The sequence below is a fragment of the Hemitrygon akajei genome, chromosome 12 (genome assembly GCF_048418815.1).
Source record: "Hemitrygon akajei chromosome 12, sHemAka1.3, whole genome shotgun sequence".
In the NCBI taxonomy this organism is placed as follows: domain Eukaryota; kingdom Metazoa; phylum Chordata; class Chondrichthyes; order Myliobatiformes; family Dasyatidae; genus Hemitrygon; species Hemitrygon akajei.
In genome coordinates this window covers 7,579,100-7,605,984 of record NC_133135.1, presented here as the reverse complement: position 1 = coordinate 7,605,984, position 26,885 = coordinate 7,579,100, and the positions used below count along the sequence as shown (strand labels likewise).

The window sequence follows — 26,885 nt, the reverse complement described above, 5'->3', positions numbered from 1 at the left end:
AGATAGGGTAAAGAGAGTTGTGTCATATGACATGGGCGATCATGGTCTTTTCATGACCTTGATTGTTCTTGCCAAATTTTTCAACAGAATTGGTTTGTCTTCTTCTGGGCAGTCTCTTTACAAGACAGGTGACCCCAGCCATTATCAATACTCTTCAGAGATTGTCTGCCTGGCGTCAGTGGTCGCATAACCAGTATTTGTGATATGCACCAGCTGCTCAGACGACCATCCACCACCTGCTCCCATGGCTTCACGTGACCCTGCTTGGGGGGCTAAGCAGATGCTACACCTTGCCCAAGGGTGACCTGCAGGGCAGAGGAGTGAAGGAGTGCCTTACACCTCCTTTGGTAGAGACATCTTCACCCCACCACCCACAAATTATATTAGGGAATCACTTATTAATCTTGTCACCCCATCTCCCCCTTTGGCACATTGGCCTTCATAAATCAAAGTATTGAGTATTGGGCCAATGGGCCTGTTTCTGTGCTGCAGTTCTCTATGACACAATGACTATAAACACAAGAGTTTCTACAGATGCTGGAACTTCAGGGCAACAGACTCAAAATGCCGAGGAACTCAGCAAGTCAGGCAGCATCTATGAAAATGATTAACAGCCACTGTTTTGGGGTGAGACCCTTCATCAGGATGAGGGGTCCAGATAGAGGTCTTGGCCTCTCCACAGATGATGCCTCACCTGCTGAGTTCTTCCAGAATTTTGTCTGTATGCGTTGCCACAGACCAAGAGCTTGGAACTGTGATTAACTGAAAGTCCTGAATTGCCTCATTCTGTGCCTTAGAAGTCAATGATTCCATTTCAAAAATTTCAAATGATATGGGATCTTTTACATCTATCTGTGTTAGCAAGCAGGAGGGGCATCTGCAATATCTCACTGAAAGTCTTCACCCCAGTCATGAAGCACCCCCTCCATACAGGACCAGAGTGTTGGCTTGAATTAGTCTTAGGAGTAAGTCTGGATCAATGGTAGCGTAGCAGCTAGAGTATCGCTCTACAGTGTAAATATTTGCGGACTGCCCCAGAACAATCCTTGCTAATTCTATTTGATGCAAACGACACATTTCACTGAATGTTTCGATGTTTCACTCTTCACCTTTAGAGAGAGAGGAGTATGGCCTACTCATCCATGGTTTAAAACACACAACAAAGCAGAACTAGTTTTGAAAGTCTGGGTCCAAGGTACAATGGTGTGTTTTGCAATTAACCTTTTAATTAGTTCCAGAACAAGAGGCAAGTGTATAACTGGGAGCCATCTGGTTTTGTAAGAAAGTAAGATGATTATCACCGCCTGGTATGGGGACTCCAATGCACAGGAATGTGAAAAAAACCTTCAAAGAGTTGTAAGCTCAGCCAGCAAGAACCTCCCCATGGGTGAGGACATCTTCAAAAGGTGATGCCTCAAAAAGGCACAATCCATCATTAATGACCCACACCCTCCTCTCATTACTACCATCCGTAATGCTGAGTTCCTCCAGCTTTCTGTTTTTGTTGCTCAGGAGGAACAGGAGCCAATGATTCATGCAGCACATACAAAAAGCTGGAGGAACTCAGCAGGCCAGGCAGCATCTATGGAAAAGAGTAAACAGTCGATGTTTCGGGCCGAGACCCTTTGGCAGGACTCAAAGATTCAGGAACAGCTTCTTCCCCTCCAGCATCAGATTTCTGAATGGACATTGAATCCATGAGCGTTACCTCAATATTCCTCTTTTGTCTAATTTAATATAATCTTTTATTGTAACTTGCAGTACTTTTTGTGTATTGCACTGTGCTGCAAAACAAGAAATTTCACAACACAGTTCAGTGATAATAAACCCGATTCTGAATCAGAGATGCACTCTCCCCTAGTCTGATGGCTTCAACCATGCCCTGCTGAATTTGCCACATAAACGATAACCTCTCACTCCATGTCAACAAGACCAAGGAGTTCATTATTGACTTCAAAAGGAGGCAAACAGAGGTCCATGAGGTCCTCATCGCGGGATCTGCATGGAGAGGGGTCAGCAACTTTAAATTCCAAGGGGTTATCATTTCAGAAGACTTGTCCTGGACCCAACACTTAAGTACAATTACAAAGAAAGCACTGCAGTGCCCCTTCTTCCTTAGAAGTTTGCAAAGATTTGGCATGAAATCTAAAACCTTGACAAGCTTCTATAGATGTGCAGTAGAGAGTATATTGACTGGTTGCATCACAGCCTGGTATGAAAACACCAACGCCCTGGAATGGAAAATCCTACACAAAGTAGTGGACACAGCCTAATCTATCACAGGTAAAGCCCTCCCCAACATTGAGCATATCTACATGGAGCGTTGACACAGGAAAGCAGCATCCATCGTTGGGGACCCGCACCACTTTATGCTCTCACTGCTGTCATCAAGAAGGAGCTACAGGAGCCTCATGACTCACACCACCAAGTTCAGAATCAGAATCAAGTTTAATATCACCACATATGTCGTGAAATCTGTTAACTTTGCATCAGCAGTACAATGTTATACATGATAAATATAGAAAAAACTGAAATATAGTATGTACTGTATATATGTATATTAAATAGTTAAAATAAGTAGTGCAAAAACAGAAATTTAAAAAAGTAGTGAGGTGGTGTTCATGGGTCCAATGTCTATTTAGAAATCAGATAGCAGAGGGAAAGAATCTGTTCCTGAATCATTGAGTGCCTTCAGACACTCTGTACCTTCTTCCTGATGGTAACAATGTGAAGAGGGCATGTCCTGGGTGATGGGGGTCCTTAATGATGAATGCTACCTTCCTGAGTCACCATCCCTTGAAGATGTCTTGGATACAACGGAGGCTAGTACCCATAATGGGGTCACGGTCCAGTGGCATGGAGTTGGTGAAGCAAACTGATCTGGTGAATAAAAAGCTTCAGGAGGAGGAAACCAGAGATCCATGAGGCAGTTCTCATCAGAGGATCAGAGGTGGAGTGAGTCTGCAACTTTATATTCCTCTGTGAGGATCTGTCCTGGGCCCAGCATTCCAGTGCAATTATGAAGAAAGCACGGCAGTGCCTCTATTTCCTTAGGAGTTTACAAAGATTCAGCATGACATCTAAAACTTTGACAAACTTCTATAGATGTGTTAGTGGAGAGTACACTGACTGGCTGCATTAAAGCCCAGTATGGCAACACCAGTACATTTGAACAGAAAATCCTATAAAAAGTAGTGGATATGGCCCCGTGCATCTACTCGGAATGTTCTCACAAGAAAGCAGGGACCACCACCGCCTCAAGGCATGCTTTCTTCTCACAGCTGCCATCAAGGAGTTGGTACAGGAGCCTCACCATCAGATTCAGGAACAGTTATTACCCCTCAACCATCAGGCTCTTGAACCAGAGGGGATAACTTCACTCAACTTCACTGACTCCAGTACTGAGCTGTTCCCACAACCGATGGACTCATGTTCAAGGACTCTTCATCTCATGTTCTCAATAGTTACTGCTTGTTTGTTTGTTTGTTTGTTTGTTTGTTTATCTATCTGTTTGCTTGTTTGATTGTTTATTTATTTATTTATTATTTCCTATTTTATTTCTTTTTGTATTAGTTGTTTGTTGTCTTTTGCAACTGCTTGTCCACCCTGTTGGTGTGGTCTTGCATTGATTCTATTATGGTTACTGGAATTACTATGTATGCCTGCAAGAAAATGAATCTCAGGGTTGTATGTGGTGACACATATGTACATTGATAATAAATTTACTCTAAACTTTGAACTTGGACATCGGCAGTCTGGAATCACACCTTTATTCTCAGACATTTTAGAATTATTGAATTTAACATATTGACATAGTCTATACTGGCCGTGATGCCTGTACACATTAACCTCATCTGCTTACATTAGGAACTTGATGCAGGGTTAACGACAGGATCCTTCGCAGTGTGGTGAACAGGGGGATCTTTGTGGTCCTCGCCCATAACTATCTCAAAACTACCGGGCAAGTTGATTGTATGTTTAGGAAGGTATATGGTGTGTTGTCCTTCAGTCAGGAGATTGAGTTCAAGAGCCACAAGTTAAGGTGCAGCTCTATAAGTTTCTGGTTAGACCACACTTGGAATATTGTGCTCAGCTCTGGCCGCCATGTTATAGGAAGGACACAGAAGCTTTAGAGAGGATGCAGAGGAGATTTACCAGAGTGCTAGCTGGATTGGAGAGCAGGTCTTATGAAGATAGGTTAAGCGAGTTAGGGCTTTTCTCTTTGGAGCAAAGGAAGATGAGAGGTGACTTAAGGTGAACAAGATGATAAGGGGTATAGGTGGAATGGACAGCCAGAGACTTTTTCCCAGGGCGGAAATGGCTAATATGCGGGGCATCATTTTAAGGTGATTGGAGGAAAGTATAGGGGGATGTCAGAGATAGATTTTTTTTTTTTTACAGAGAGAGTAGTAGGTACATGGAACCTGCTGACAGGAATGGTGGTAGAGGCAGATATGTTAGGGTCATTTCTTTGACAGGCACAAAGATGAAAGAAAAGTGGAGGGCAATGTAAGAGGGGAGATACAAAAGCCTGAAAGCATGAACCACCAGGCTCAAGATCAGCTTCTATCCCACCATTATCAGACTGTTGAAGGTACGTTAAAATGGACTCTTGCTCTCACAACACCTAGCACCTTATTGTCTATCCACACTGCACCTTCTCTGATCAGTAACTGTAACACTTGATTGTGCACTCTGTAATTCCTTTACCTTGTACTACCTCAACGCACTGTTGCAATGAAATGATGTATGTGATGGATGTGCAAGATGGGTTCTTCACTATCAAACACACACACAATGCTGGAGGAACTCAACCGGTCAGACAGCATCTATGGAGGGAAATGGACCCTGCATTTGCAAAATCTCAAGTTCCTCACTGTATGTGTGATGATAATAAATCTCCTTCTGGTAATTATATTTTTCTCTTTTTTTCTTTTCCCTTTCCTCTTCCCTCTTCTTCTATTCCCCACTCTGGCCTCTTGCCTCTTGCCTCTCTCTCCTGCCTATCATCTTCCCCCTGGTGTCTTTCCCCCACCCCCTTCTCTTTCTCCCATAGTCCACCCTACTCTTATCAGATTCCTTCTTCTCAAGCTCTTCTCCTTTCCCGCCCACCTGGTATCACCTCTCACCTTCAGGCCTGTCCTCCTTCCCCTCCCCCCATCTTTTTCTATTTTGGCATCTTTCCCCTTCCATTCCAGTTCTGATGAAGAGTCTCAGCCCAAAACATCGACTATCCATTCTTTTCCATAGCTGCTGCCTGACCTGCTGAGCTTCCCCACCATTTTATATGTGTTACTCTGGATTCCCAGAATCCGCAGAATATCTTGTCTTTATAATAGACTAATTTACCAATTATTTCCCTTTTTACTGATTTTTTGTCAGATTCTCAGCAGCTGCAATAGTTTGCTTCAGAACATTAAACTTTACCAAAATGCTTGAGTCAGAATCACCTTACCAGGTTGGCATCAGTGGGTGTGTGGTACTTCTCCGTGCCCATTCGTACCAACCCATCGTTGTACAAAAATATCCGCAAGGGGTCGCAAGAGGTCACCAGGATGTAGATGCGGAGGTCAAACTTGTAACCTTCCAGGAGGAATGGCTTGTCCAGGTACTCTTGCACAATCAAGTGCTCATGGGCCTGTAGTTTATCCCCGTTCCTTATCAACGAGATTCTGGAGCGGAAATGGAGAGGACACTGGGAGTCACAGGGTAGGTTTGGTTAACAACATCACTGCCACTCCAATGACCTGAATAAAAGTTATAAGACCACAAGACAGAAGCAGAAATAGGCCATTCAACCCATCGAGAATATCTTTAGCCGGAGCGGTGAATCTGTAAGATTCATTGTTGCAGGTGGCTGTGTGGGTATATTTAAGGCAGAGGTTGATAGATTCTTGGTTGGGCATGAAGGGATACGGAGAGAAGGCAGGAGACTGGGGCTGAGAGGGAAAATGGATCAGCCATGATGAAATGCAGGAGCAAATTCAATGGGCCAAATGGCCTACTTCTGCTCCTACATCTTTATGGTCTTATGGTAATTTCAGATATTTCTCATAATTTCAGATATTTCTCGTATTAAAGTCTCAGTAGCGTAGTAGTGTATCCATTTACAATGCCAGTGATTGAGGTGCGAATCCCAGCACCGTCCATATGGAGTTTGCACATTCTCCTCACGACTACGTGGCTTTCCTCCGAGTGTTCTGGACTCCTCCCATGTTCCAAAGACACGTAGGTTAGGGTTAGTGAGTTGTGGGCATGCTATGTTGGTACCAGCAGTGCATTGACGCTTGTGGGTTACTCTCAGCACAACCCTGATGATGGTCGTTGATGCAAGAGATGCATCTCACTGTATGTTTTGATGTACATGTGACTAATAAAGCTAAGCTTAACTTCACACTGATCCACCTCTAGACTGACCTTTTTTTTTAATGTAAGCTTTCTTGAACATTTGCAGTATTACTTCTAATGTTATTTAATCTCCTGGGCCTTCTGCTGCCCAGTAACTGAATGTCACATTTTTCCCTATAATGTTCATTATCCCCTATGGTTCAACGCCTACTCATTTATTTTTCATTTAGAGACACAGGGTAAAATAAGCCCTTCTGGGCCTTCGAGCTGCACTAGCCAGCAAGCCCTGATGTCCCCAATTTGACCCTAACCTAATCACGGCACGGATTACAATGACCAATTAAACTACCCAGTATGTATTTGGACTGTGGGAGGAAACTGGAGCACCCGGAAGAAATCCACACATTCCACGGGCAGGACATACAGACACTCCTTATAAATCTGATGATGGATCACTGCCTTGAAATGTCAGTATTGGTTAGTGCCCACCATCACAAAGGCAGATTCTCCCAGAAGCTACACAATTCAATTCGACTTTCCATTCTGATATGTCTGTCCGAGGGTACCTCCACTGCAACTATGAGGCCAAACTCATTTGGAGGAGCAACACCTCATATTCTGTCTGGGTAGCCCCCAACCCAACGGCATGAACATCAATTTCTTCAACTTCTGGTAACCTTCCATACTTTCCGTCTCTCCTTTTCCATTCTCCATTCTGGTTACCCTTCTCTTCTCCTCACCGACCACCACCTCTCTCTAGTTCCTCTCCTCTTTCCCTTTCTCCCATGGTCCACTATCCTCTCCAATCAGATTCCTCCTTCTTCACCCCTTTACCTCTTCCACCTATCACCTCCCAGCTTCTTACTTCATCCCCCCTCCCCACACACCCACATCCCCCTCACCTGGTCTCACTTATCACCCTCTAGCTTGTACTCCCCCCACCTTCATACTCTAGTTTCTGTCACCTTCCTCTCCTGTCCCGAGGAAAGGTCTTGCCCCAAAAATCAACTGTTTTTCCTCTCCATTGATGTTACCTGGATTGCTGAGTTCCTCCAGCACTTGGTGTGTGTTGCTCTGGATTTCCAGTATGTCTCCAAGTCAGAACTAATTTGGCAACCATTAGACAATAAGACATAGGAGCAGAATTAGCCCATCTAGCCTGCTCCACCATTCCATCATGGCTGATTTATTATCCCTCTCAACCCTATTTCTCCTGCCTTCTCCCCATAACCTTTAACATGATTACTATTTAAGGAAATATCAACTTCCCCTTTAAATATACTCAATAATTTGGTCTCCACAGCCATCTGTGGCAATGAATTTCACAGACTAAAGAAATTTCTCTTCATCTCTGTTCTAAAGGGACATCCTTCTATTCTGAGCCTAGTCCTGTGCCCCCCACTACACGAAACATCCTCTCACATCCACTCTGTCTAGGCCTTTCAAAATTTGATAAGTTTCAATGAGATTCCCACCCCCCCCCCCACCCCACCATAATTCTTCTAAACTCCAATGAGTACAGGCCCAGAGCCATCAAATGTTCCTCATACAATAACCCTGTCATTCCTGGAGTCATCCTCGTGAACCTCCTCTGGACTCTCCAATGCCAGCATATCCTTTCATAGGTAAGGCGCCCAAAACTGCCCACAATGCTTCAAGAGCGCAGATTAGCTCGCTGCAAAGATTGATTAGCGTTAGAGATGGAAAACCTGTTTTGACAGCTCTCGGTCAAAGGCACATAGGATGAGCATTTGGCTAGAAGTAGCAAGTGACACAGGGGTGTCACCAGTGGAGATTACTAAGTTCTGTGCCACTCAGATCCCTGAAATTAAGGAGATGTTCAACACCTAGTGAGTGGGTCCAGTGATTGCTCCCACTGGCTCTCTCCAGATGGCTGTTCAGTGGGACATTAACACCAGCAGAGACAGACAACATCAGACAGCATGCCCAATACTTCCACACACAATATTCCCTTGTTCTTTCTCAGTATCCCTGCACGGAGGCTGAGGCTAATAAAACAGCTAATAAATAATTTAAAAACGGTGATCTGCAGCTGAATAGACAGTGCCTGGAGGACTCTTAGAGATTTTAATTTTGCAGACGCAGAGTAAAGAACCAGCTTTGTAGAAAATCACCACTGAACCCTCTGCCCTGTGTCATCTGCCGCTGTCTTATCGTCTTAATTCAGCCTCGCTTCATTAAAAAGCTGGCTTGATGCAAATTCAATTCCTGCAACTAAGGCACCTCAGTTGACTCAGTTCTGTATCAACGATCTGGATGATAATGTGGTAAACTGGATCAGCAAATTTGTAGATGACAACGAGATTGAGGGTGTAGAGGGCAGCGAGGCAGACTATCAAAGCCTGTGGTGGGATCTGGACCTGTTGGGGAAATGGGCTGAAGAATGGGAGATGGAATTTAATGCAGACAAGTGTGAGGTGTTGCACTTTGGGAGGACAAACCAGGGTAGGTTTTACACAGTGAGTGGTAGGTCACTGAGGAGTGTGGTAGAACAGAGAGATTGGGAAATACAGATCCATAATTCTTTAAAGTGGGATCACATGTGGATGGGTTTGCACAGAGAACTCCTGACACATTGGCCTTCATAAACCATAGACCAGAAGACCATAAGACATAGGAGCAGAATTAAGCCATTTAACTCATAGAGTCTGCTCTGCCATTCCATCATGGTTGATCCTATTTTTTTTACCTCCTCCTCAGCCCCACTCCCCGGCCTTCTCCCCGTAACCTTTGATGCCATGTCCAATCAAGAATTGATCAATCCCTGCCTTAAATAAACCCAATGACCTGACTTCCACTGCTGCCTGTGATAATAAATTCCACAAATTCACCACCCTCTGGCTAAAGAAATTTCTCTGCATCTCTGTTTTGGAAAGGCACCCCTCTGTGCCCTCTTGTCCTAGACTCCCCCACCATGGGAAACATCCTTTCCACATCTACTCTGTTTAGGCCTTTCAACATTCGATAGGTTTCAATGAGATTCCCCCCTCATCCTTCTAAACTCCAGTGAGTACAGACCAGAGCTAACAAACATCAGGAGCCTGAGAGGGAAGTTTTTCCACTCAGAGGGGGGTGAGAATTGCAATGATCCATCAGCAGAAGTGATGGATGTGGGTTCAATTTCAACATTTGAGAGAAATTTTTGGATAGGTTCATGGATGGGAGGGGAATATTGACGATATTGAGATGAGCAACTTCACTCCGTCTGCCACAAAAAGCAGGACCTCCCAGTGGCCACACATTTCAATTCCACTTCCCACTCCCATTCTGACATGTCTGACAATGGCCTCCTCTACTGCCAAGATGAGACCAAACTCACACTGGAGGAGTAAGAACTCATATTCTGAGTAGCCTCCAACCCGATGACACAATTAAGTATTAAAAATTAGCTTTATTTGTAACATCAAAACATAGAGTAAAATGCACTGTTGGTGTCAAATCAGATCAGTGAGGATCTGCTGGGTAGCCCACAAATGTTACATCCTTCACAGTGCCAGCGATCACTGACTGGGATTCATTTCTCACTGCTCTCTGTAAGGAGTTTGTTTGTTCTCCCAGTGACCACGTGGGTTTCCTCGGGATCCTCCCACAGTCCATAACACATACAGGTCAGTAAGTTGCTATGTTGGAGTCGGAAGCATGGCGATGCTTGCGGGCAGCCCCCTCCCCAGCACGTACTCAGGCACCATTGGTCATCGACGCAAATGACATTTCACTGCATGTTTCGATGTAAATATGACCCATAAAGCTAATCTTTAAAATTTGGCCCCAAATAGTCCTTCTCAACAAGGCACCACTTCACCTGTGAATCTGTTGGGGCCACCTCTTGTATCCAGTGTTCCCAAAGCAGCCTCCTCCACATTGGCGAGACCTGACTTAAGTTGGGGGACTGCTTTGACAAGAATCTCTGCTCCATCCACCAGAAGTGGAATTTCTTGGTTGTCAACTATTTTAATTCCTATCACCATTCCTGTCCCGATATGTTGGACCATGGCCTCGTCTTTGGCCACGATGAGGGCACCCACAGGGTTGAGGAGCAACACCTCATATTCTGTCTAGGTAGCTTCCAACCCGATGGCATGAACATCAATTTATCCTTCTGGTAATTTTTTTCCCTCCCTCTTCTATTCCTCACTTTGACCTCTTACCTCTTCCCCTCACCTCCCTATCACCACCCCTGGATCCCCTCTTCCTTCACTTTCTCCTGTGGTCCGCTCTCCTCTCCTATCAGACTCCTTCTTCTCCAGCCCTTTATCTTTCCCACCCACCTGGCTTCACCTGTCACCTTCTAGTTTGTCCTCCTGCCCCACCTTCTTATTCTGGTATCTCCCCTGTTCCTCTCCAGTCCTAAAGAAGAGTCTCGGCCCGAAACCTCGACAGTTTATTCAGTTCCATTAATGCTACCTGACCTGCTGAGTTCCTCTGGCATTTTGTGTGAGATGATTCAATTTTAAAAGCTTGGATCAAGGAGTTGTGGACATGCTATTTTGGCACCAGAAGCCTGGCGACATTTCCGGGCTGTCCCGCCGCACATCCTCGGATGCAAAAGACGCATTTCACTCTACGTCTCTCTGCACAAGCGACGAATAAAGCTAATCATCTTCTCAGCACTTAATGCACTTTCAAAGTGCTGCTCGAGTGGTAGTATTTGTTAAAAAAACACACACACTGACAAATACAGATTTCCTCGCCTTGAACGCACCGAGGTCAGCTCAGAGAACACGGTCAGAAATGGAACCTGGAACTCGTAGGAGCGAACCAGCTGCAGAGTTGGCAGCCGCAACTTTAATTGCAACCGCTGTTCAGGTTCGGAAGGTTCTTAAAGTGTCACCAGCTGTCGATATTTGTTGATGGCTTGTCTTCAGATTGACGTCAAAATGGGAATGAGAGACCAACTCCCTGATCTACAACTCATTAATGGATGGGAAAACGAGCATACAATCCACAGCCCAGGGAAGGACACCAGAAAGTGATGAATTTGGATAGAGTCCGCAGTAGGGCAAATACTCTGACCTGCATTTCTTAACAGCTGCAGTGACCAAAGTCTTTAAATAGCAACATTCAATCACTCTCTAAGCCCACAGCCGCAGTACGGATACACAGAAACTAAAACATAAAACACTACAACCCTTCAGTACCATGCAAAGTCTTGGGCACAAATATAGCCAGGGTGTCTGAGACTTTCGCACAGTACTGTAGTAATTTTATGTATTGCAATGTACTGCTGCCACAAAACACAAATAAATTTAATAACATATGTGAGTGATGATAAACTTGATTCTGGTATGGGTCTCTATTGTGGACTGAGAGTGGGAAGGGGCCAAGAAACCTCAGTGGAAAAAATTTGATTACATTTACCCTATCTTTTCCCCTCAGAATTCTGTATACCTTTATCAAACGTCTCTCAATCTCCTAGGCTCCAGGCAATAAAGTGCTAACCTATTCAGAAATGCAGCTTGCTGAGAAAAATGAGGGGGGTGTTTATAAATGTGAAATCAGGAGTCATAACGTCACAGAGCACAGAAACAGGTCCTTCGGCCCATCTAATCTGTGCCAAACTATTAATCTGCCTAGTCCCATTGGCGTGCACCCAGACCATAGACCTCCAAACCCTTCCCATGCATGCACCTGTCCAAATTTCTCTTAAATGTTGAAATTAAACCCACATCCACCACTTCCACTGGCAGCTCGTTCCACACTCTCACCACCCTCTGAATGAAAATGTTCCCTCTCCAGGTTTCCCTTAAACTTTTCGCCTTTCAACCCATTAACCCATGACCTATAGTTTGAGTCTCACCCAGCCTCAGTGGAAAAAGTCTGCTTGCCTTGATCTATCTATACCCTTCATAATCCTGTATACCTCTATCAAGTCTCCCTTCATTCTCCTATGCTCTAGGGAATAAAGTTCTAATCTATTCAATCTTTCCCTATAACTGTCCCCAAGTCCTGGAAACATCCTTGTAAATTTTCTCTGCACTCTTTCAGTGTTATTGACATCTTTCCTGTAGGTAGGTGACGAAAACTGCACACAATACTCCAAATTAGGCCTTGCCAACATCTTATTCAACTTAACATTCCAACTCCTGTACTCAATACTTTTATTTACGAAGGCTAATATGCCAAGATCTTTCTTAACAACCCTAAAGTACCTTCATTGCCACTTTCAAGGAATTATCTACCTGAACTCCCAGATCCTTCTGTTCTACTGCACTCCACAATACCCTTCTGCTCATGGTGTAAGACCTACCCTGTTGGTCCTCCCAAAAGCCAACACCTTGCATCTGTATGCGTTAAATTCTATCTGCCATTTTTCAGCCCGTTTTTCCAGCTGGGCCAGATCCCACTGTAAGCTTTGATAGTCTTCCTCGCTGTCCACTACACCCCCAATCTTGGTGTCATCCGCAAATTCGCTGATCCAGTTAACCACATTATCATCCAGATCGCTGATATAGATGACAAGCAACAATGGACCCAGTACCGATCCCTGTGGCACTCCACTAGTCACAGAGCTTGAGTCAGAAAGGCAACCATCTGCTACAACTCTGGCTTCTCCCACAAAGCCAACGTCCAATCCGATCTATTACCTTATTCTGAACGCTGAGTGACTAAACTTTCATGTCATATAAAATGGTGATAATAAACCTGATTCTGATACCTACACACTGGGAAAAATTTACTCCTACCAATTAAAGTAGTAATATGCACAACTTTGGGTAAGGACCATAAGGCATTTGGCCCATCAAGACTGTTCCAACATTGTGGCTGATTCATTTTCACTCTCCATGTGCCTATCTAAGAGTCTTTTAAATATCTCTAATTTATCTGCCTCTACCACCACCCCTAGCAGAGTGTTCCACACACCCACCACTCTCTGTGTAAAAAACCTACCTCTGACATCACCCCTAAACTTTCCTCCAATCACCTTCAAATTATGCACTGTCATATTAGCCATTTCTGCCCTGGGAAAAGGTCTCTGGCTGACTACTCAATAAATGCCTCTTATCTTGTATATTTCTATCAAGTTACCTCTCTTCATCCATCACTACAAAGAGAAAAACTCTACCTCACTCAACTTTTCCTCATAAGACATGTTTGCTAATCCAGGCAACATCCTGGTAAATTTCTTCTACACCTTAAGCTTCCACATCCTAGGTCAGGAGCAAGAAACGACCCACTAGGCAACTCCAGGTGTAGGGAGTTTGATTGGAGAGCACAGGAAAGATTTACAAGGATGTTTTTGGAACTTGAGGGCCAGAGTAGCAGGAATGGTTTGGTCAGGGTAGGTCCTTATCCTTGGAATGCATGAGAATGAGGGGCAACCTTAAAGAACTGTTTAAAATCATGAGAGGCATAGATAAAGTCACAGAGTAATAGAAAAGTACAGTACAGAAACAGGCCCTTCACCCCATCTAGTACATGACAAACTGCCCTCCATACCCTAAGTAGCTATCAGAACCTCTCTTAAACGTTAAAATCGAGCGCACACGCACCACTTGTGCCAGCAGCTCATTCCACACTCTCATGACCCTCTGAGAGAAGATGGACGTTAACCTTTTTGCCAGGGTAAGGGAGTTTGGAATTAGGGGGCATAGGTGTAGGGTCAGAGGGCAAAGATTTAAAATGGAATGAGGCGCAACTTCTACCACAGAGTGTATGTACTTATTGAGATACGGTGCAGAACAGGCCCCTCTAGCTCTTAAGAGTCGCGATGCCCAGCAACCTGCCAATTTAACCCCAGCCTAATGGCAGGAGAATTTACAATGACTGACTAACCTACTAAAGGTGGCAAAGGAAGAAGATCAAGCGAGGGTGGGCTATTGGGGACTCGGAGAACGGACCAGTGCAGCTGCCTGGAGCTGAATGGGAGGGGTGCGGTCCGGATGCAGGTAGGCAGAATAACAATTTGGCACAGATTGGATGGGCTGAAGGGTCTGCAGTGCTCTCTAACTCTGTTTATTATATTTATTTATTTTAGATCTACAACGCAGATTTCCGGCCAAGCGAGCTGCATCGCCCAGCAGTGCCCCGATTTAACCCCAGCCTAATCACGGGACAATTTACAGTGACCAATTAACCTACTAACAGGTACGTCGCTGGACTGTGGGATGCACCCAGAGAAAAGCCCACACGTTCGGCAGGGAGAACATACAGGCTCCTCACAAGTGACGTTGGAATTGCACTCTGAACGCCGACACCCCTAGCTGCAATAGTGTCGTGCTAACTGCTACGCTACCTTGGCACCCCGTGGTGTACGTATGACAAGCTGCCAGAGCTGGTGGCTAAGGCAGCTACAATAGAACCTGGCTTCTTCCCCTTTCCTTTCCAGTCCTGAATAAGGTTCCTAACCCAAAACACCAACTGTTTATTCCTCTCCATAGACACTGCCTGACCCGCTGAGTTCCTCCAGCATTTTCCCTGAGTTATTCTGGATTTCCAGCATCTTCTGTTTATGAGGTACAACAGCATCATTTAAAAAGCACTTGGATAGGTATATGGAGGGGTGGGGCTAGGAGAGATGTGGGCCAAACGCAGGGAATTGAAACTAGCTGTGTGGGCCGAAAGGCCTGTATCTGTGCTATATTGCCCTAAGACTCTAAACTTAACAGGCCGAATAGATTTGTGTGTGGGAGGGCAAGGAATTGTTGATATTTCAAGGCAAAACTCTGCATCAGGATCATAAAGTGCATTCTCAAATACAAGAGATTCTGCTGATGCTGGAAATCCAGAGTAACACAGACAAAATGCAAAATGCTGGAAGAACTCAGCAGGTCAGGCAGCATCTATGGAGGAGAATAAAGAGTCAACGTTTCAGGCTGAGACCCGTCATCAAGACTGGAAAGGAAGGGGGAAGAAGCCAGAATAAGAGGATGGGGGGGGTGGAGAGGGGACAGAGTACAAGCTGACAGGTGATAGGTGAGACCAGCTGAGGGGGAAGATGGGTAGGTGGGAGAAGGGGAATGAAGTAACAAGCTGAGAGGTGATCGATGGAAAAGGTACAGGGTTAAAGAAGAAGGAATCTGATAGGAGAGGAGAGTGGACCTTGGGAGAAAGGGAATGGAGGAGGGGAACCAGGGAGAAGTGATAGGCAGGTGAGAAGAAGAGAAGAGGTAAGAGGGAAGCCAGAATGGAGAATCGGGATTAAAAAGGGGGAGGGGAGAAATTACTAGAAGCTAGAGAAATTGATGTTTATGGATCAGGTTGGAGGCAACCTAGGCAGAATATGAGTTGTTGCTCCTTCAAGCTGAGAGGGGGCTCATCGTGACACAAGAGAAGGCCATGAACCAACATGTTGGAATGGGAATGGGGAGCGGAATTAAAGTGGTTGGCTAAAGGAAATTCACTTCTTCGGTAAAAAACTACGTGCCAGGAATACAAATGACATTAACCCCAGGTGAAACTTTCCAAACTCTCAAAGTTCAAAGCAAATTTATTATCGAAGTGTATATATGTCACCTTCTACAACCAGGGCATTCACAGTAAGTACAAAGACACACAATAGAATCAATGAAACACTGCCCATAAGACAACAAACAACAAACTGTGCAAATATAAACAATAATCATAAATAAATAAGCAATAAATATCGAGAATGGAAGATGAGGAGTCCTTGAAAGTGAGTCCATAGGTTGTGGAAACAGTTTCGGTATTGGGGTGAGTGAAGTCGTGAAGTTATCCCCTCTGGTTCAAGAGCCTGATGGTTGAGGGGTACAAACAGCAGAAAGAAAAGCAGTTAGATCTATCCTTCAGCATTTAACTCCCACCGAAGATCATTTCTACTCATCTTTCATCAAGTGAATTTTTTCAGATCATTAACGTGAGGGGCAATGGTGTCAGGAAAACTTTCCTTACCAGTGTGAGCATCAGGTGCTCCTGGGAAGACGAGATTGTGGGAGGTGGAATGGTACTCCCTCTGCTGGCGGGAAGCTACTATTACTATGGTGTGATTTTTCCAGTTCTCTTCCCTGAATTTCAGCTGTGGTCTGCCTAGTGGCGGTGTTAAAACTGGAGACATGTTCGTATTTTATCTTAATTTATTCATTCAGGAAATTCAGACATTAATTGGGAACCCTCATGCTGGTTGAAACGGTGGTGAGGAAGGCAAATGCAATATTAGCATTAATTTCAACAGGAGTAGAATACAAAAGCAAGGATATGATGCTGAGGCTTTATAAGGCACTGATCAGACCACACCTAGAGCATTGTGAGAAATTTGGGCCCCTGATCCAAGAAAAGATGTGCTGGCATTGGAAAGGGACCAGAGGAGGTGCACTAGAATGATCCCAGGAATGAAAGGGTCAATGTGTGAAGAGTGTTTGATGGCTCTGGGCCTGCACGCACTAGAATTTAGAAGAATGAGGGGGGGATTTCATTGAAACCTATCAAATATTGAAAGGCTGAGATAGAGTGGATGTGGAGAGGATGTTTCCTATGGTGGGGGGGAGTGTCTATGACCAGAGGGCACAGCCTCATATTAGCAGGACTTTGCTTTAGAAAAGAGATGAGGAGGAATATCTTTACCCTGGGGATGGTGAATCATTGAGCAGATGACCATGGAGGACGATTCAATGGGTATATTGAAAATGGAGGTTGATAAGTTTTTGATTAGCAGTACGTCAAAGGTTACAGGGAGAAGGCAGGAGAATGGGGTTGAGAGAGACAATAAATCGGCCATGATGGAATGGTGGAGCAGACTTGATGGGCCAAAAGTCTTATGGTCTCAATAACAAAGACCCCTTCAAGTTCCTCAGAGCTACAATCACCAATATCCTGTCCTGGTCCAACCATATTGATGTCACTGCCAAGGCAGAACACCAATACCTCTAGGTCCTCAGGTGGCTAAAGAAATTTGGCACATTCCCACTGACCCTCGCCAATTGTTATCGATGCACCATAAAAAGCATCCTTTCAGATGTATCACAGCCTGGTACGGCAACTGCAGTGTTTAGGTTTGGTCTTTCAATTGCATTTCTTCCATTTTCCTGTAAAAGCCTACAAGAAAAGTAATCTCGAGGTAGCTTATGGTAACATATAGATATTTTGATAATAAATTTGCTCTGCCCATGACCACAAGGAACTAGAAGGTTGTGGCCACATCTCTACACATCACAGTGGAACCTGCCTCTCCTCTGTCAACACTTCTCACTGCCTCAGTAAAGGTAACAGCAAACCACTTCTGTAGAAAAACTTGGCGAGTACGATCATGGCCATGGAAAGACTGTGATCACCCACGTCATATGACAAGGCACGTAACAAATGAATGAGTACAGTATGACCTCGTTATGATCTTGTACCTTATTGTCTACCTGCACTGCACATTCTTTGTAGCTGTGACGTTTGATTCTGCATTCTGTTATTGTTTAGCCTGTTTCACCTCAATGTACTGTTCGATGATCTGATCTGTACTAACAGTGTGCAGGACAAGCTTTTCAGTGTATCTGGATACATTTTGTTTGATTGAGATACAGCGCGGAATAACCTCTTCCGGCCCAGTAAGCTGCACCACCCAGCAACCTGATTTAACCCTCACCTAATCACAGGACAACTTACAATGACCGATTTGCCTAACAACTGTTATGTCCTTGGACAGTGGAAGGAAACCGGAGGACCCAGAGGAAACTCGCAGTCACAGGCAGAACATACTAACTCCTTACAGGCAGTGGTGGGAATTGAACCCAAGTCACTGGTACTGTAAAGCTTTGAGCTAACCACTACAGTACTGCCCTACCCCTAGTGACAATAATAAACCAATTCCAACATTGTCCATCATTAATTGCCCTTTGACCTGAGTGGGCGAATAGGAGACAACCAGATTAGTGTGGCTGGAGTTAAATAAGGACCAAAAAGAATGGCAGATTCCCTTCCTTTAAGGATACATGGATAAGAAAGGCTTGGAAGGATATGGGACAAACCCAAATGGGACTAGATAGCTTGGCTGAAAATGGGCAATTTGGGCCGAAAGTCCTGCTACAATGCTGTGACTTTCTTAACACTTAACCTATGAGGAGCATTTAACATCTCTGGGCCTACACTCGGTGGGGTTCAGACGGATGAGGTAGTTCTAGGTGGAAGACAGAATAAGAAGGTGGGAGAGAGGAAGGAGCACAAGCTGGCAGGTAATAGCTGAAGCCAGGTGAGGGGAGGAAGGTGGGTGGGTGGAGGAGGGAGGATAAAGTTAGAAGCTGGGAGGTGATAGGTGGAAAAGGTTAAGGGCTGAAGAAGAATGACCCTGATAGGAGTGAAGACAATAGGAGAAATGGAAGAAGAAGGGACACCAGAGGAAGGTGATGGGCACGTGCAGAGAAGCGAAGGGATAAAAGGGGAGTCATATTGGGGAATGGAAAATGAGGGAAGGAAGGAGAAATTACAAAAGTTGGAGGAATTTCTGTTTATGTCATCAGGTTGGAATCTACCCAGATGGAATATGAGGTGTTGCTCCTCCAACCTGAGAGTGGCCTCATCGTGGCAGCGTAGGAGGCTGTGGAACAGAAAGTAAAACTGAAGTGAGTGGCCACAGGTAAATACTGCCATTTGTGGCAGACAGAGGGATGATGCAGAACAAAGCCGACCCCATATCTGCATCAGGTCTCAACAAGGCTAGAGCAGGAGCACTAGATGCAGTAGACGACCCCAACAGACCTGCAGGTGAAGTGTCACCTCACCCGGAAGGACTATTTGGGGCCCAGAATGGTGATGAATGATCCTGAAGAAAGGCCTTGGCCTGAAATGATCATTTCCCTCCATAGATGCTGAGCTCCCCCTGCATTTTGTGTGCATTCCTAAGATGAGGGTGATCCAATGTACATTCTGCACTTGGAGGTAAAGGTGATGGCTTTGGGAAGTTCTGTTGGTGTAACACACACACAAAATGCAGGGCAGGCAGCATCTATGGAGAGGAATAGACAGTTGACGCTGTAGAGTTCTGATGAAATGGTGCAGGTTCCCAGTGAGAAGCCGGAGTGGATGAGATCAGTTTGGAAGGTGTGACCTACCCATGACCCATTGCGCCGTTGGCTGGCTTAACGATGAACGTCTTCTGCCTGCGCTTTTTCCGTAGCTCCTGGATGCAGTTCTGGAACTGAGTGTACTCCGCAGGGAAGATCCACGTCCTCGGAGTGAAGCAGTATTCCTGAGACTGGCTCTTAATCATTCTGAAAGGGAAAGAAGGAACCATCACAGAACAGCCTCCATGGGACTGACTTCTCCCCACTTCAGCCACTGGCTGTTCCCTTGGATCTTACGGGAAGCTAGTGCAGGAATTGATGGGGCCCAGGCAGAGCAATTTCAAACGTCCTTAGCCACGAGTGAGGTGCAAATCCGGTTGTAACTGAAAAGAGGGCATGATATGGAGCCCCAATAGACAGGATCGGAAAAACCTGCACAGGGTTGTAAACTCAGCCAGCTCCATCATTGGCCCTGGCCTCCCTATCATCAAAGAATTCTTCAAAAAGCCAGCCTCCATCATTAAGGATCCCCACCACCCAGGATGTGCCCACGTCTCACTGATACCGTCAGGGCGGCTGAAATGGCACGCTCAATGATTCAGTTCCTTCCCCTCTGCCATCAGATTTCTGAATGGACCATGAACCCATGAGCTGTACCTCACTATATTTTTTGCAGTGCTTATTGATTTCTTAGAGTCATCGAGTCACAGAGAAGTACAGCACAGAAAAAGGCCCTTCAGTCCATCTAGTCCATCTAAACTGCCTACTCCCATCAAGCTGCACTGAGACCATGGCCCTCCATACTCCTTCTATCCATCTATCTATTCAAACTTCTCTTCCATGCTGAAATCGAGCTCGCATGCACCACCTGTGCTGGCAGCTCATTCCACACTCTCGTGACAAGGCTGCAAAAGTGAGTGGGAAGTTGGATGATTGGGAAGTTTTCAAAATCCAACAACAGGCAACTACAAAAGCCATGAGAGGGAAAAGATGAAACAGGAGGGCAAACCAACTGATAATATAAAGCAGGATAGCAGAAGTTTTTTCAGTTATATAAAAAGGGAGGTGAGAGTTGATATTGGACCACTGGAAAACGATGCTGAGAGGTAGTAATGGGGGACAAAAAAAATGCAGATGAGCTTAATAGGTACGTTGTATCAGTCTTCACTGTGGAAGACACCAGCAGTGTGCCAGAGGTCTGTGAGTGTCAGGGAGCAGGAGTGAGTGACATTACTATTACTAAGGAAAAAGTGCTAGGCAAACTCAAAAGTCTTAAGGTGGATAAGTCACCTGGGCCAGATGGACTACATCCCAGAGTCCTGAGAGAGGTTGCTGAAGAGGTAATGGATGCATTGGTCATGATCTTTCAAGAATCACTTGATTCTGGCATGGTCCCACAGGACTGGAAGATTGCAAATGTCACTCCACTCTTTAAGAAGGAAGAAAGACAAAAGAAAGGAAATTACAGGCCAGTTAGTCTGACCTCAGTGGCTAGGAAAGTCTATTATTAAGGATGAGGTTTCAAGGTACTTGGAGACTAATGATAAAATAAGTTAAAGTTAGCATGGTTTCTGTAAAGGAAATCTTGCCTGACAAGTCTGTTAAGCGTTCTTCGAGGAAGTACCAAGCAGGGTGGACAAAGGAGAGTCAGTGGATGTCATATATCTAGATTTTCAGAAGGTGTTTGATAAGGTGCCACACGAGGCTGCTTAACAAGATAAAATCCTATGGTGTTACAGGAAAGATACTAGCATGGATAGCGGAATGGCTGACTAGCAGGAGGAAGAGAGTGGGAATAAAAGGGGCCTTTTCTGGTTGGCTGCCAGTGACTGGTGGTGTTCCTCGGGGTTCGGTACTGGGACTGCTACTTTTCACATTGTTTTTCGATGATTTAGATAATAGGATTGACGGCTTTGTGGCAAATTGCAGAAGATACAAAGATAGGTGAAGGGGTAGGTAGTGCTGAGGAAGCGATGCGATTGCAGAAGGATGTGGACAAATTGGAAGTATGGACAAAAAGTGGCAGATAGAATACGGTGTTGGGAAATGTATGATAATGCATTTTGGTAAAAGGAACAAAAGTGCAGACCTATTATCTAAATGGGGAGAAAACTCAAACAACAGAGGAGCAAAAGGGACTTTGGAGTCCCTGTGCAGAACTCCCAGAAGGTTAATTTACAGGTTGACTCTGTTGTAAAGAAGGCAGATGCAGAATCGGCATTCATTTCAAGGGAAATAGAATGTAAAAGCATGGAGATACGACACTAAGAAGCTTTATAAGGCACTAGTCAGACTGCACTTGGAGTACTGTCAACAGTTTTGGGCCACATATCTCAGAAAGGATGTGTTGTCATTGAAGAGAGTCCAGAGGAGGTTCACAAGGATAATACCAGGAATAAAGGGGTTAACACATGAGGTGCGTTTGGCAGCTTTGGGCCTGTACTCACTGGAATCTAGAAGAATGTGGGGGGATCTCATTGAAACCTACTGAATGTTGAAAGGATTAGATAGGGTGGATGTGGAGAGGATGTTTCCTGTGGTGGCAATGTCCAGAACTAAAGGACACAGCCTCAAAATTGAGGCGTAACCCTTCAGAGCAGAGGTAAGGAGGAACTCTTTTAGCCTGAGAATGGTGAATCTATGGAATGCTCTGCCACAGGCTGCGGTGGAGGCCAATGCCATGGATATATTTAAAATGAAAATTGATAGTTTCCTAATTGGTCAGGGCATCAAAGGTTATGGTGAGAAGGCGGGTATATGGGGTTGAGTGGGGTTCGGGATCAGCCATGATCAATGGACCCTCTGAATGAAAAAGATTCCCCGCATGTTCCCCTTAAACTTTTCACATTTCACCTTAACCCATGACCTTTGGTTGTAGTCCCACCCAACCTCAGTGGAGTAAACCTTCTTACATTTACCATATCTATGCCCCTCATAATTTTGTATACATCTGTCAAATCTCCTCTCAGTCTTCTACGCTTGAAGGAATAAAGTCTTAACCTATTCAATCTTTCCCTATAACTCAGGTCCTCCAGACCCATCAACATCCTTGTAAACTTTCTCTGCACTCTTTCAACCTTGTTTCCATTTTTCCTGTAGGTAGGTGACCAAACCTGCACACAATATTCCAAATTAGGCCTCACCAACATCTTATACAACTTCAACATAACATCCCATCTCGTGTACTCAGTACTTTGATCTATGAAGACCAACATGCCAAAAGCTTTCTTTATGATCCTATCTATCTACCTGTGATGCCACTTTCAACTAACGATGAACCTGTCTTCCCAGATCCCTTTGTTCTACCACACTCCTCAGTGCCCTACCGTTCACTGTGTAAGACCTATCCTGGTTGGTCATACCAAAGTGCAAAACCTTGCACTACATTGAAACATAGAAACATAGAAAACCTACAGCACAATACAGGCCCTTCGGCTCACAAAGCTCCAGAAATTACCTAGGGTTACCCATAGCCCTCTATTTTTCTGAGCTCCATGTACCTGTCCAGGAGTCTCTTAAAAGACCCTATGGTTTCCGCCTCCATCACTGTCACCAGCAGCCCATTCCACGCACTCACCACTCTCTGCGTAAAAAAACTGACCCCTCACATCTCCTCTGTACCTACTTCCAAGCACCTTAAAACTATGCCCTCTTGTGCTAGCCATTTCAGCCCTGGGAAAAAGCCTCTATCCATACAATCAATGTCTCTCATCATCTTATACACCTCTATCGGGTCACCTCTCATCCTCCATCGCTCCACGGAGAAAAGGCCGAGTTCACTCAACCTATTCTCATAAGGCATGCTCCCCAATCCAGGCAACATCCTTGTAAATCTCCTCTGCACCCTTTCTATGGTTTCCACGTCCTTCGTGTAGAGAGTCGACCAGAATTGAGCACAGTACTCCAAGTGGGGTCTGACCAGGGTCCTATATAGCACTAGTCTGTATTAAATTCCATCTAACAACACACACAAAATGCTGGTAGAACACAGCAGGCTAGGCAGCATCTATAGGGAGAAGCGCTGTCGACGTTTCGGGCCGAGACCCTTCGTCAGGACTAACCGAAAGGAAAGATAGTAAGAGATTAAATTCCATCTGCTGTTTTTCAGCCCATTTTTCCAGGTGATGGAAATCCCTCTGCAAACAAAGTGATATTCTTCCTCACTGTCCACCACATCCCCCAATCATGGTGTCATCTACAAATTTACTAACGTGGTTAACCACGTTCAGATCACTGATAAAGATGACAAACAACTTCAAACCCAGCACTAGTCACAGGCCTCCATTCAGAGGGGCCAACATCTACTACCACTCTCCGGCTTCTCCCACAAAGAGGTCCTTTTGTAACTTGCAAGCCTTTAATACCTTGCACTGCACTACTGCAAAACAACTTCCACAGCATGCACTCAGTGACCACTTTATTAGATGCCTCCTATACCTAACAAAGTGGACACTGAGTGTATGTTTGTGGTCTTCTGCTGTTGTAGCCCATCCACTTCCAGGTTCGACATGTTGTGCATTCAGAGATGCTCTTCTGCACACCACTGTTGTAACGTGTGGTTATTTGAGTTGCTGTCACCTTCCTGTCAATGTGAACCAGTCTGGCCATTCTCCTCTGACCCCTCTCATGAACAAGGGGTTTTCACCTGCAGAACTGCTGCTCACTTGATGTCTTTGTTTTTCACACTGTTCTCTGTAAAATCTAGAGACAGTTGTGTGTGAAAATCCCAGGAGATCAGCAGTTTCTGAGATACTCAAACCACCCCATCTGGCACCAACAATCATTCTACAGTCCAAGTCACATAGATCACATTTCTTCCCTGTTCTGATGTTTGGTCTGAAAATCAACTAAACCTCTTGACCGTGTCTGCAGGCATGGATGCATTGATTTTCTGCCGCATGATTGGCTGATTAAATATTTGCATTAACGAGCAGGAGTACAGGTGTACCTATTAAAGTGGCCACTGTGTGTATGTCAGTGAAAATAACTTTGATTCTCATTCTGATTCTAACATTAACTACAATAAAACAAAAAAAAAACACACAGGTAAACTCACACCAGGTGGATGCCTGTCTCTGCAGACCACAACACTTACTTAGCCATGTTCCTTGCCAAACAGTCCTTACGACAGATCTCCCCCATTCCTGGGAAGTGATTGATCCTCTGTAAGGAGAGAGAGAGGGAAAGAGTGCAGCAGAGTCAGATCACCGAGGCACAGGAGAATGAAGCACAAAGGCTGCTATGTCCCCAAAGGAAAACATCGAGGCTCGGCTGTCGGGGGCTCAGAGAATTGACCAGTGCTGCTACCCGGAGCAAAATGGGAGGGGTGTGGAGGGCTATGGTCCAAATGCGGGGAGGCAGAATAACAATTAGGCACAGGCTAGATGGGCTGAAGGGCCTGCAGTGCCCTCTGGCTCTGTTTATCATATTTTATTTATTTAGCGGTACAGTGCAGAACAGGCCCTTCCAGCCCAACGAGCCACACCACCCAGCAACCCACCAATTTAACCCCAGCCTAATCACAGGACAATTTACCAATTAACCTACCAACCGGTACGTCTTTGGACTGTGGGGGGAAGCCCACGTGTTTCATGGGGAGAACGTAGACACTTCTTTCAGACGGTGTGGGAACTGAACTCGGAACCTGAGCACCCGGAACTGTACCAGCGTCATGGTAACCGCTATGCTACCATGGCAACACCCTGTCTTCATTCTGCTCAGAACCAGGCCATGTTGAACTGCAGTCTAGGTCTCGCTGTGTGTGGGCCACTTGCTGGTATCTCCACCTCCACAGCCACACTCGGTGGGTGGGGCAGCACCCGTGGGTGGGAGGAATTGTCGATGCTCTGGGTCAGACCCCTGCAGTAGGACTCATCTGGAGGGTGAGGGGGGAGTGTAGGCGAGGAGGAGGGTGTACAGAGGGACGGGAGGATTGGAGTGGGTGTGTTGACTTCTGTTGGTTTGGGCTATGTAGGTGTTTAGTTGGCACGCTCATCCCCCCGCCCCCCGGTACGACCGTGTGCGCGTGAGGGGTGGGGTGGGATTGTGGGTAAGAAGATGGAAACCCTCATGTATTGAGCTTGAATGTTCAAACTAAAGTTGTTTACACAAAAGAAAATCTTTAACAGATTGAGAGGAAGGAGAGGGTGCAGGGCGGAGGAGGGTGTAGAGGAGGGAGAGGAGACGGTGTAGAGTGGGTAGGGGCGGGGAGGCTGTAGAGGGGTAAGGAGAGGGGAAAGATGCTGGCGTGGAGAGGGTGGAGATGGGGAGGGGAAGGAGAAGAGGAGGGAGTGGAGAAGAAAAGGGAGAGGGGAGAGGAAGGGTGGAAGGAGAGTAGTTGAAGGATGAGAAGGGTGTAGGAGAACAGGAAGGAACTGGAGGGGTGTGGAGGAGTGGTGCTGATTGTAGGGGAAGAGAGTGAAGGAGGCAGGGAGTGTGTGGAGGGGAGAGGGGAGGATGGAGGAGTGTGTGGGGATGGAAGATGGAGGAGAGGTAGAGGATGGAGGGTGTGAGGGAAGCATGAGGGTGGTGTATGAGAAGGTGTGGATTGGAGGAGGAGGAGGAGGAGGAGGAGGAGGAGGAGGAGGAGGGTGGAGGGAACATGGAGGATAGGGGGAAGTGTAGGGTAGAGGATGTGAGGGTAATATGCAGGGATTCTGGAGGATGAGGATGGAGGGTGTGGGAGAAGGTGCAGGAATGGCAAAGGAGGGTGAAAAGGAGAGATGGAGGGTTTGAGGGAAAGGTATAGGAATAGAGGAGGGTGCAATTGATCACCTGATAGTTCCTCAGATCCGCGATCCGCTCCTGCTGAACGGCTGCATCGTTCCAGATCAGGTTGGCGGTGTCGTCCTCCTCCCGCGCTCGCGTGAATCCAGCCTCCAGTATCGCCAAACGCACTGGGTGGGGAACAGCATTGACGAAGCCTCAGCAAGCCCATTCCCACAGCGAGGGCGGGCGGGGGAGAGGGGTCAAGGGACAATCCGCAGCCCCCACCCTGCACTCCATGACCTCAGCCCTCATCTTATCCATCCCTATCTCAGCAACCTTCCCCAGCCCCACTACCCTCTGAGATCTCCACTCCTGCACAGGTGTAAAGACTCTCATATCCTTCAGGGAAAGAAACCTGAAGACCCTTGGTTAACATGGATCAGATGGGCTATGACTCAAAATGAGGTGAGAGTCTCTATCTCCACAACCTTCTCAGGCGGAGAGTTCCCTAATCCACCCTCCATCAGGACCCCTAAATCCCTCATACTCCTTACCTCAACCCAATCCCCTCAATTTAGACATCTCCATTACAAGAATACAGTGGATTCCGATTAATTGGGCCTTCAGTTAATCAGGGCAGCCATTTATTTGGGAAAACAAAAACTAATCCAAAAATAGACAGATTTCCTTCATCTTCATTTATTTGGGACAAGAATATTTTCTAGCAAGCATCAGTCACGTGAACTTGCATGGCTGTTAGACACAACACTGTGCCTAGAGCAAAGAGTTTTTAAATTGTGTCACTTTTGCATCCTTGAGTTCAAAAAGCAGAGATTTTTGTCACCGATAGTTGGTGAGAAATGAGCA

At 45.6% G+C, this 26,885-nt stretch overlaps 1 protein-coding gene across 3 annotated transcripts in view; it reads right to left on the bottom strand.

Moving 5' to 3' along the window:
* The window catches only part of ttll7 (tubulin tyrosine ligase-like family, member 7), a 200,870-nt gene that overhangs the window by 105,384 nt on the left and 68,601 nt on the right, over positions 1 to 26,885 (bottom strand). For all 3 annotated transcript variants that reach the window (XM_073062543.1, XM_073062544.1, XM_073062545.1), the window contains 4 exons: positions 26,085 to 26,206; positions 24,406 to 24,473; positions 19,359 to 19,517; positions 5,456 to 5,672 (listed from right to left, as the gene is read on the bottom strand). In XM_073062543.1, coding sequence (XP_072918644.1) covers positions 5,456 to 5,672; positions 19,359 to 19,517; positions 24,406 to 24,473; positions 26,085 to 26,206 — 566 coding nt within the window. The remainder of the gene's footprint in view (positions 1 to 5,455; positions 5,673 to 19,358; positions 19,518 to 24,405; positions 24,474 to 26,084; positions 26,207 to 26,885) is intronic.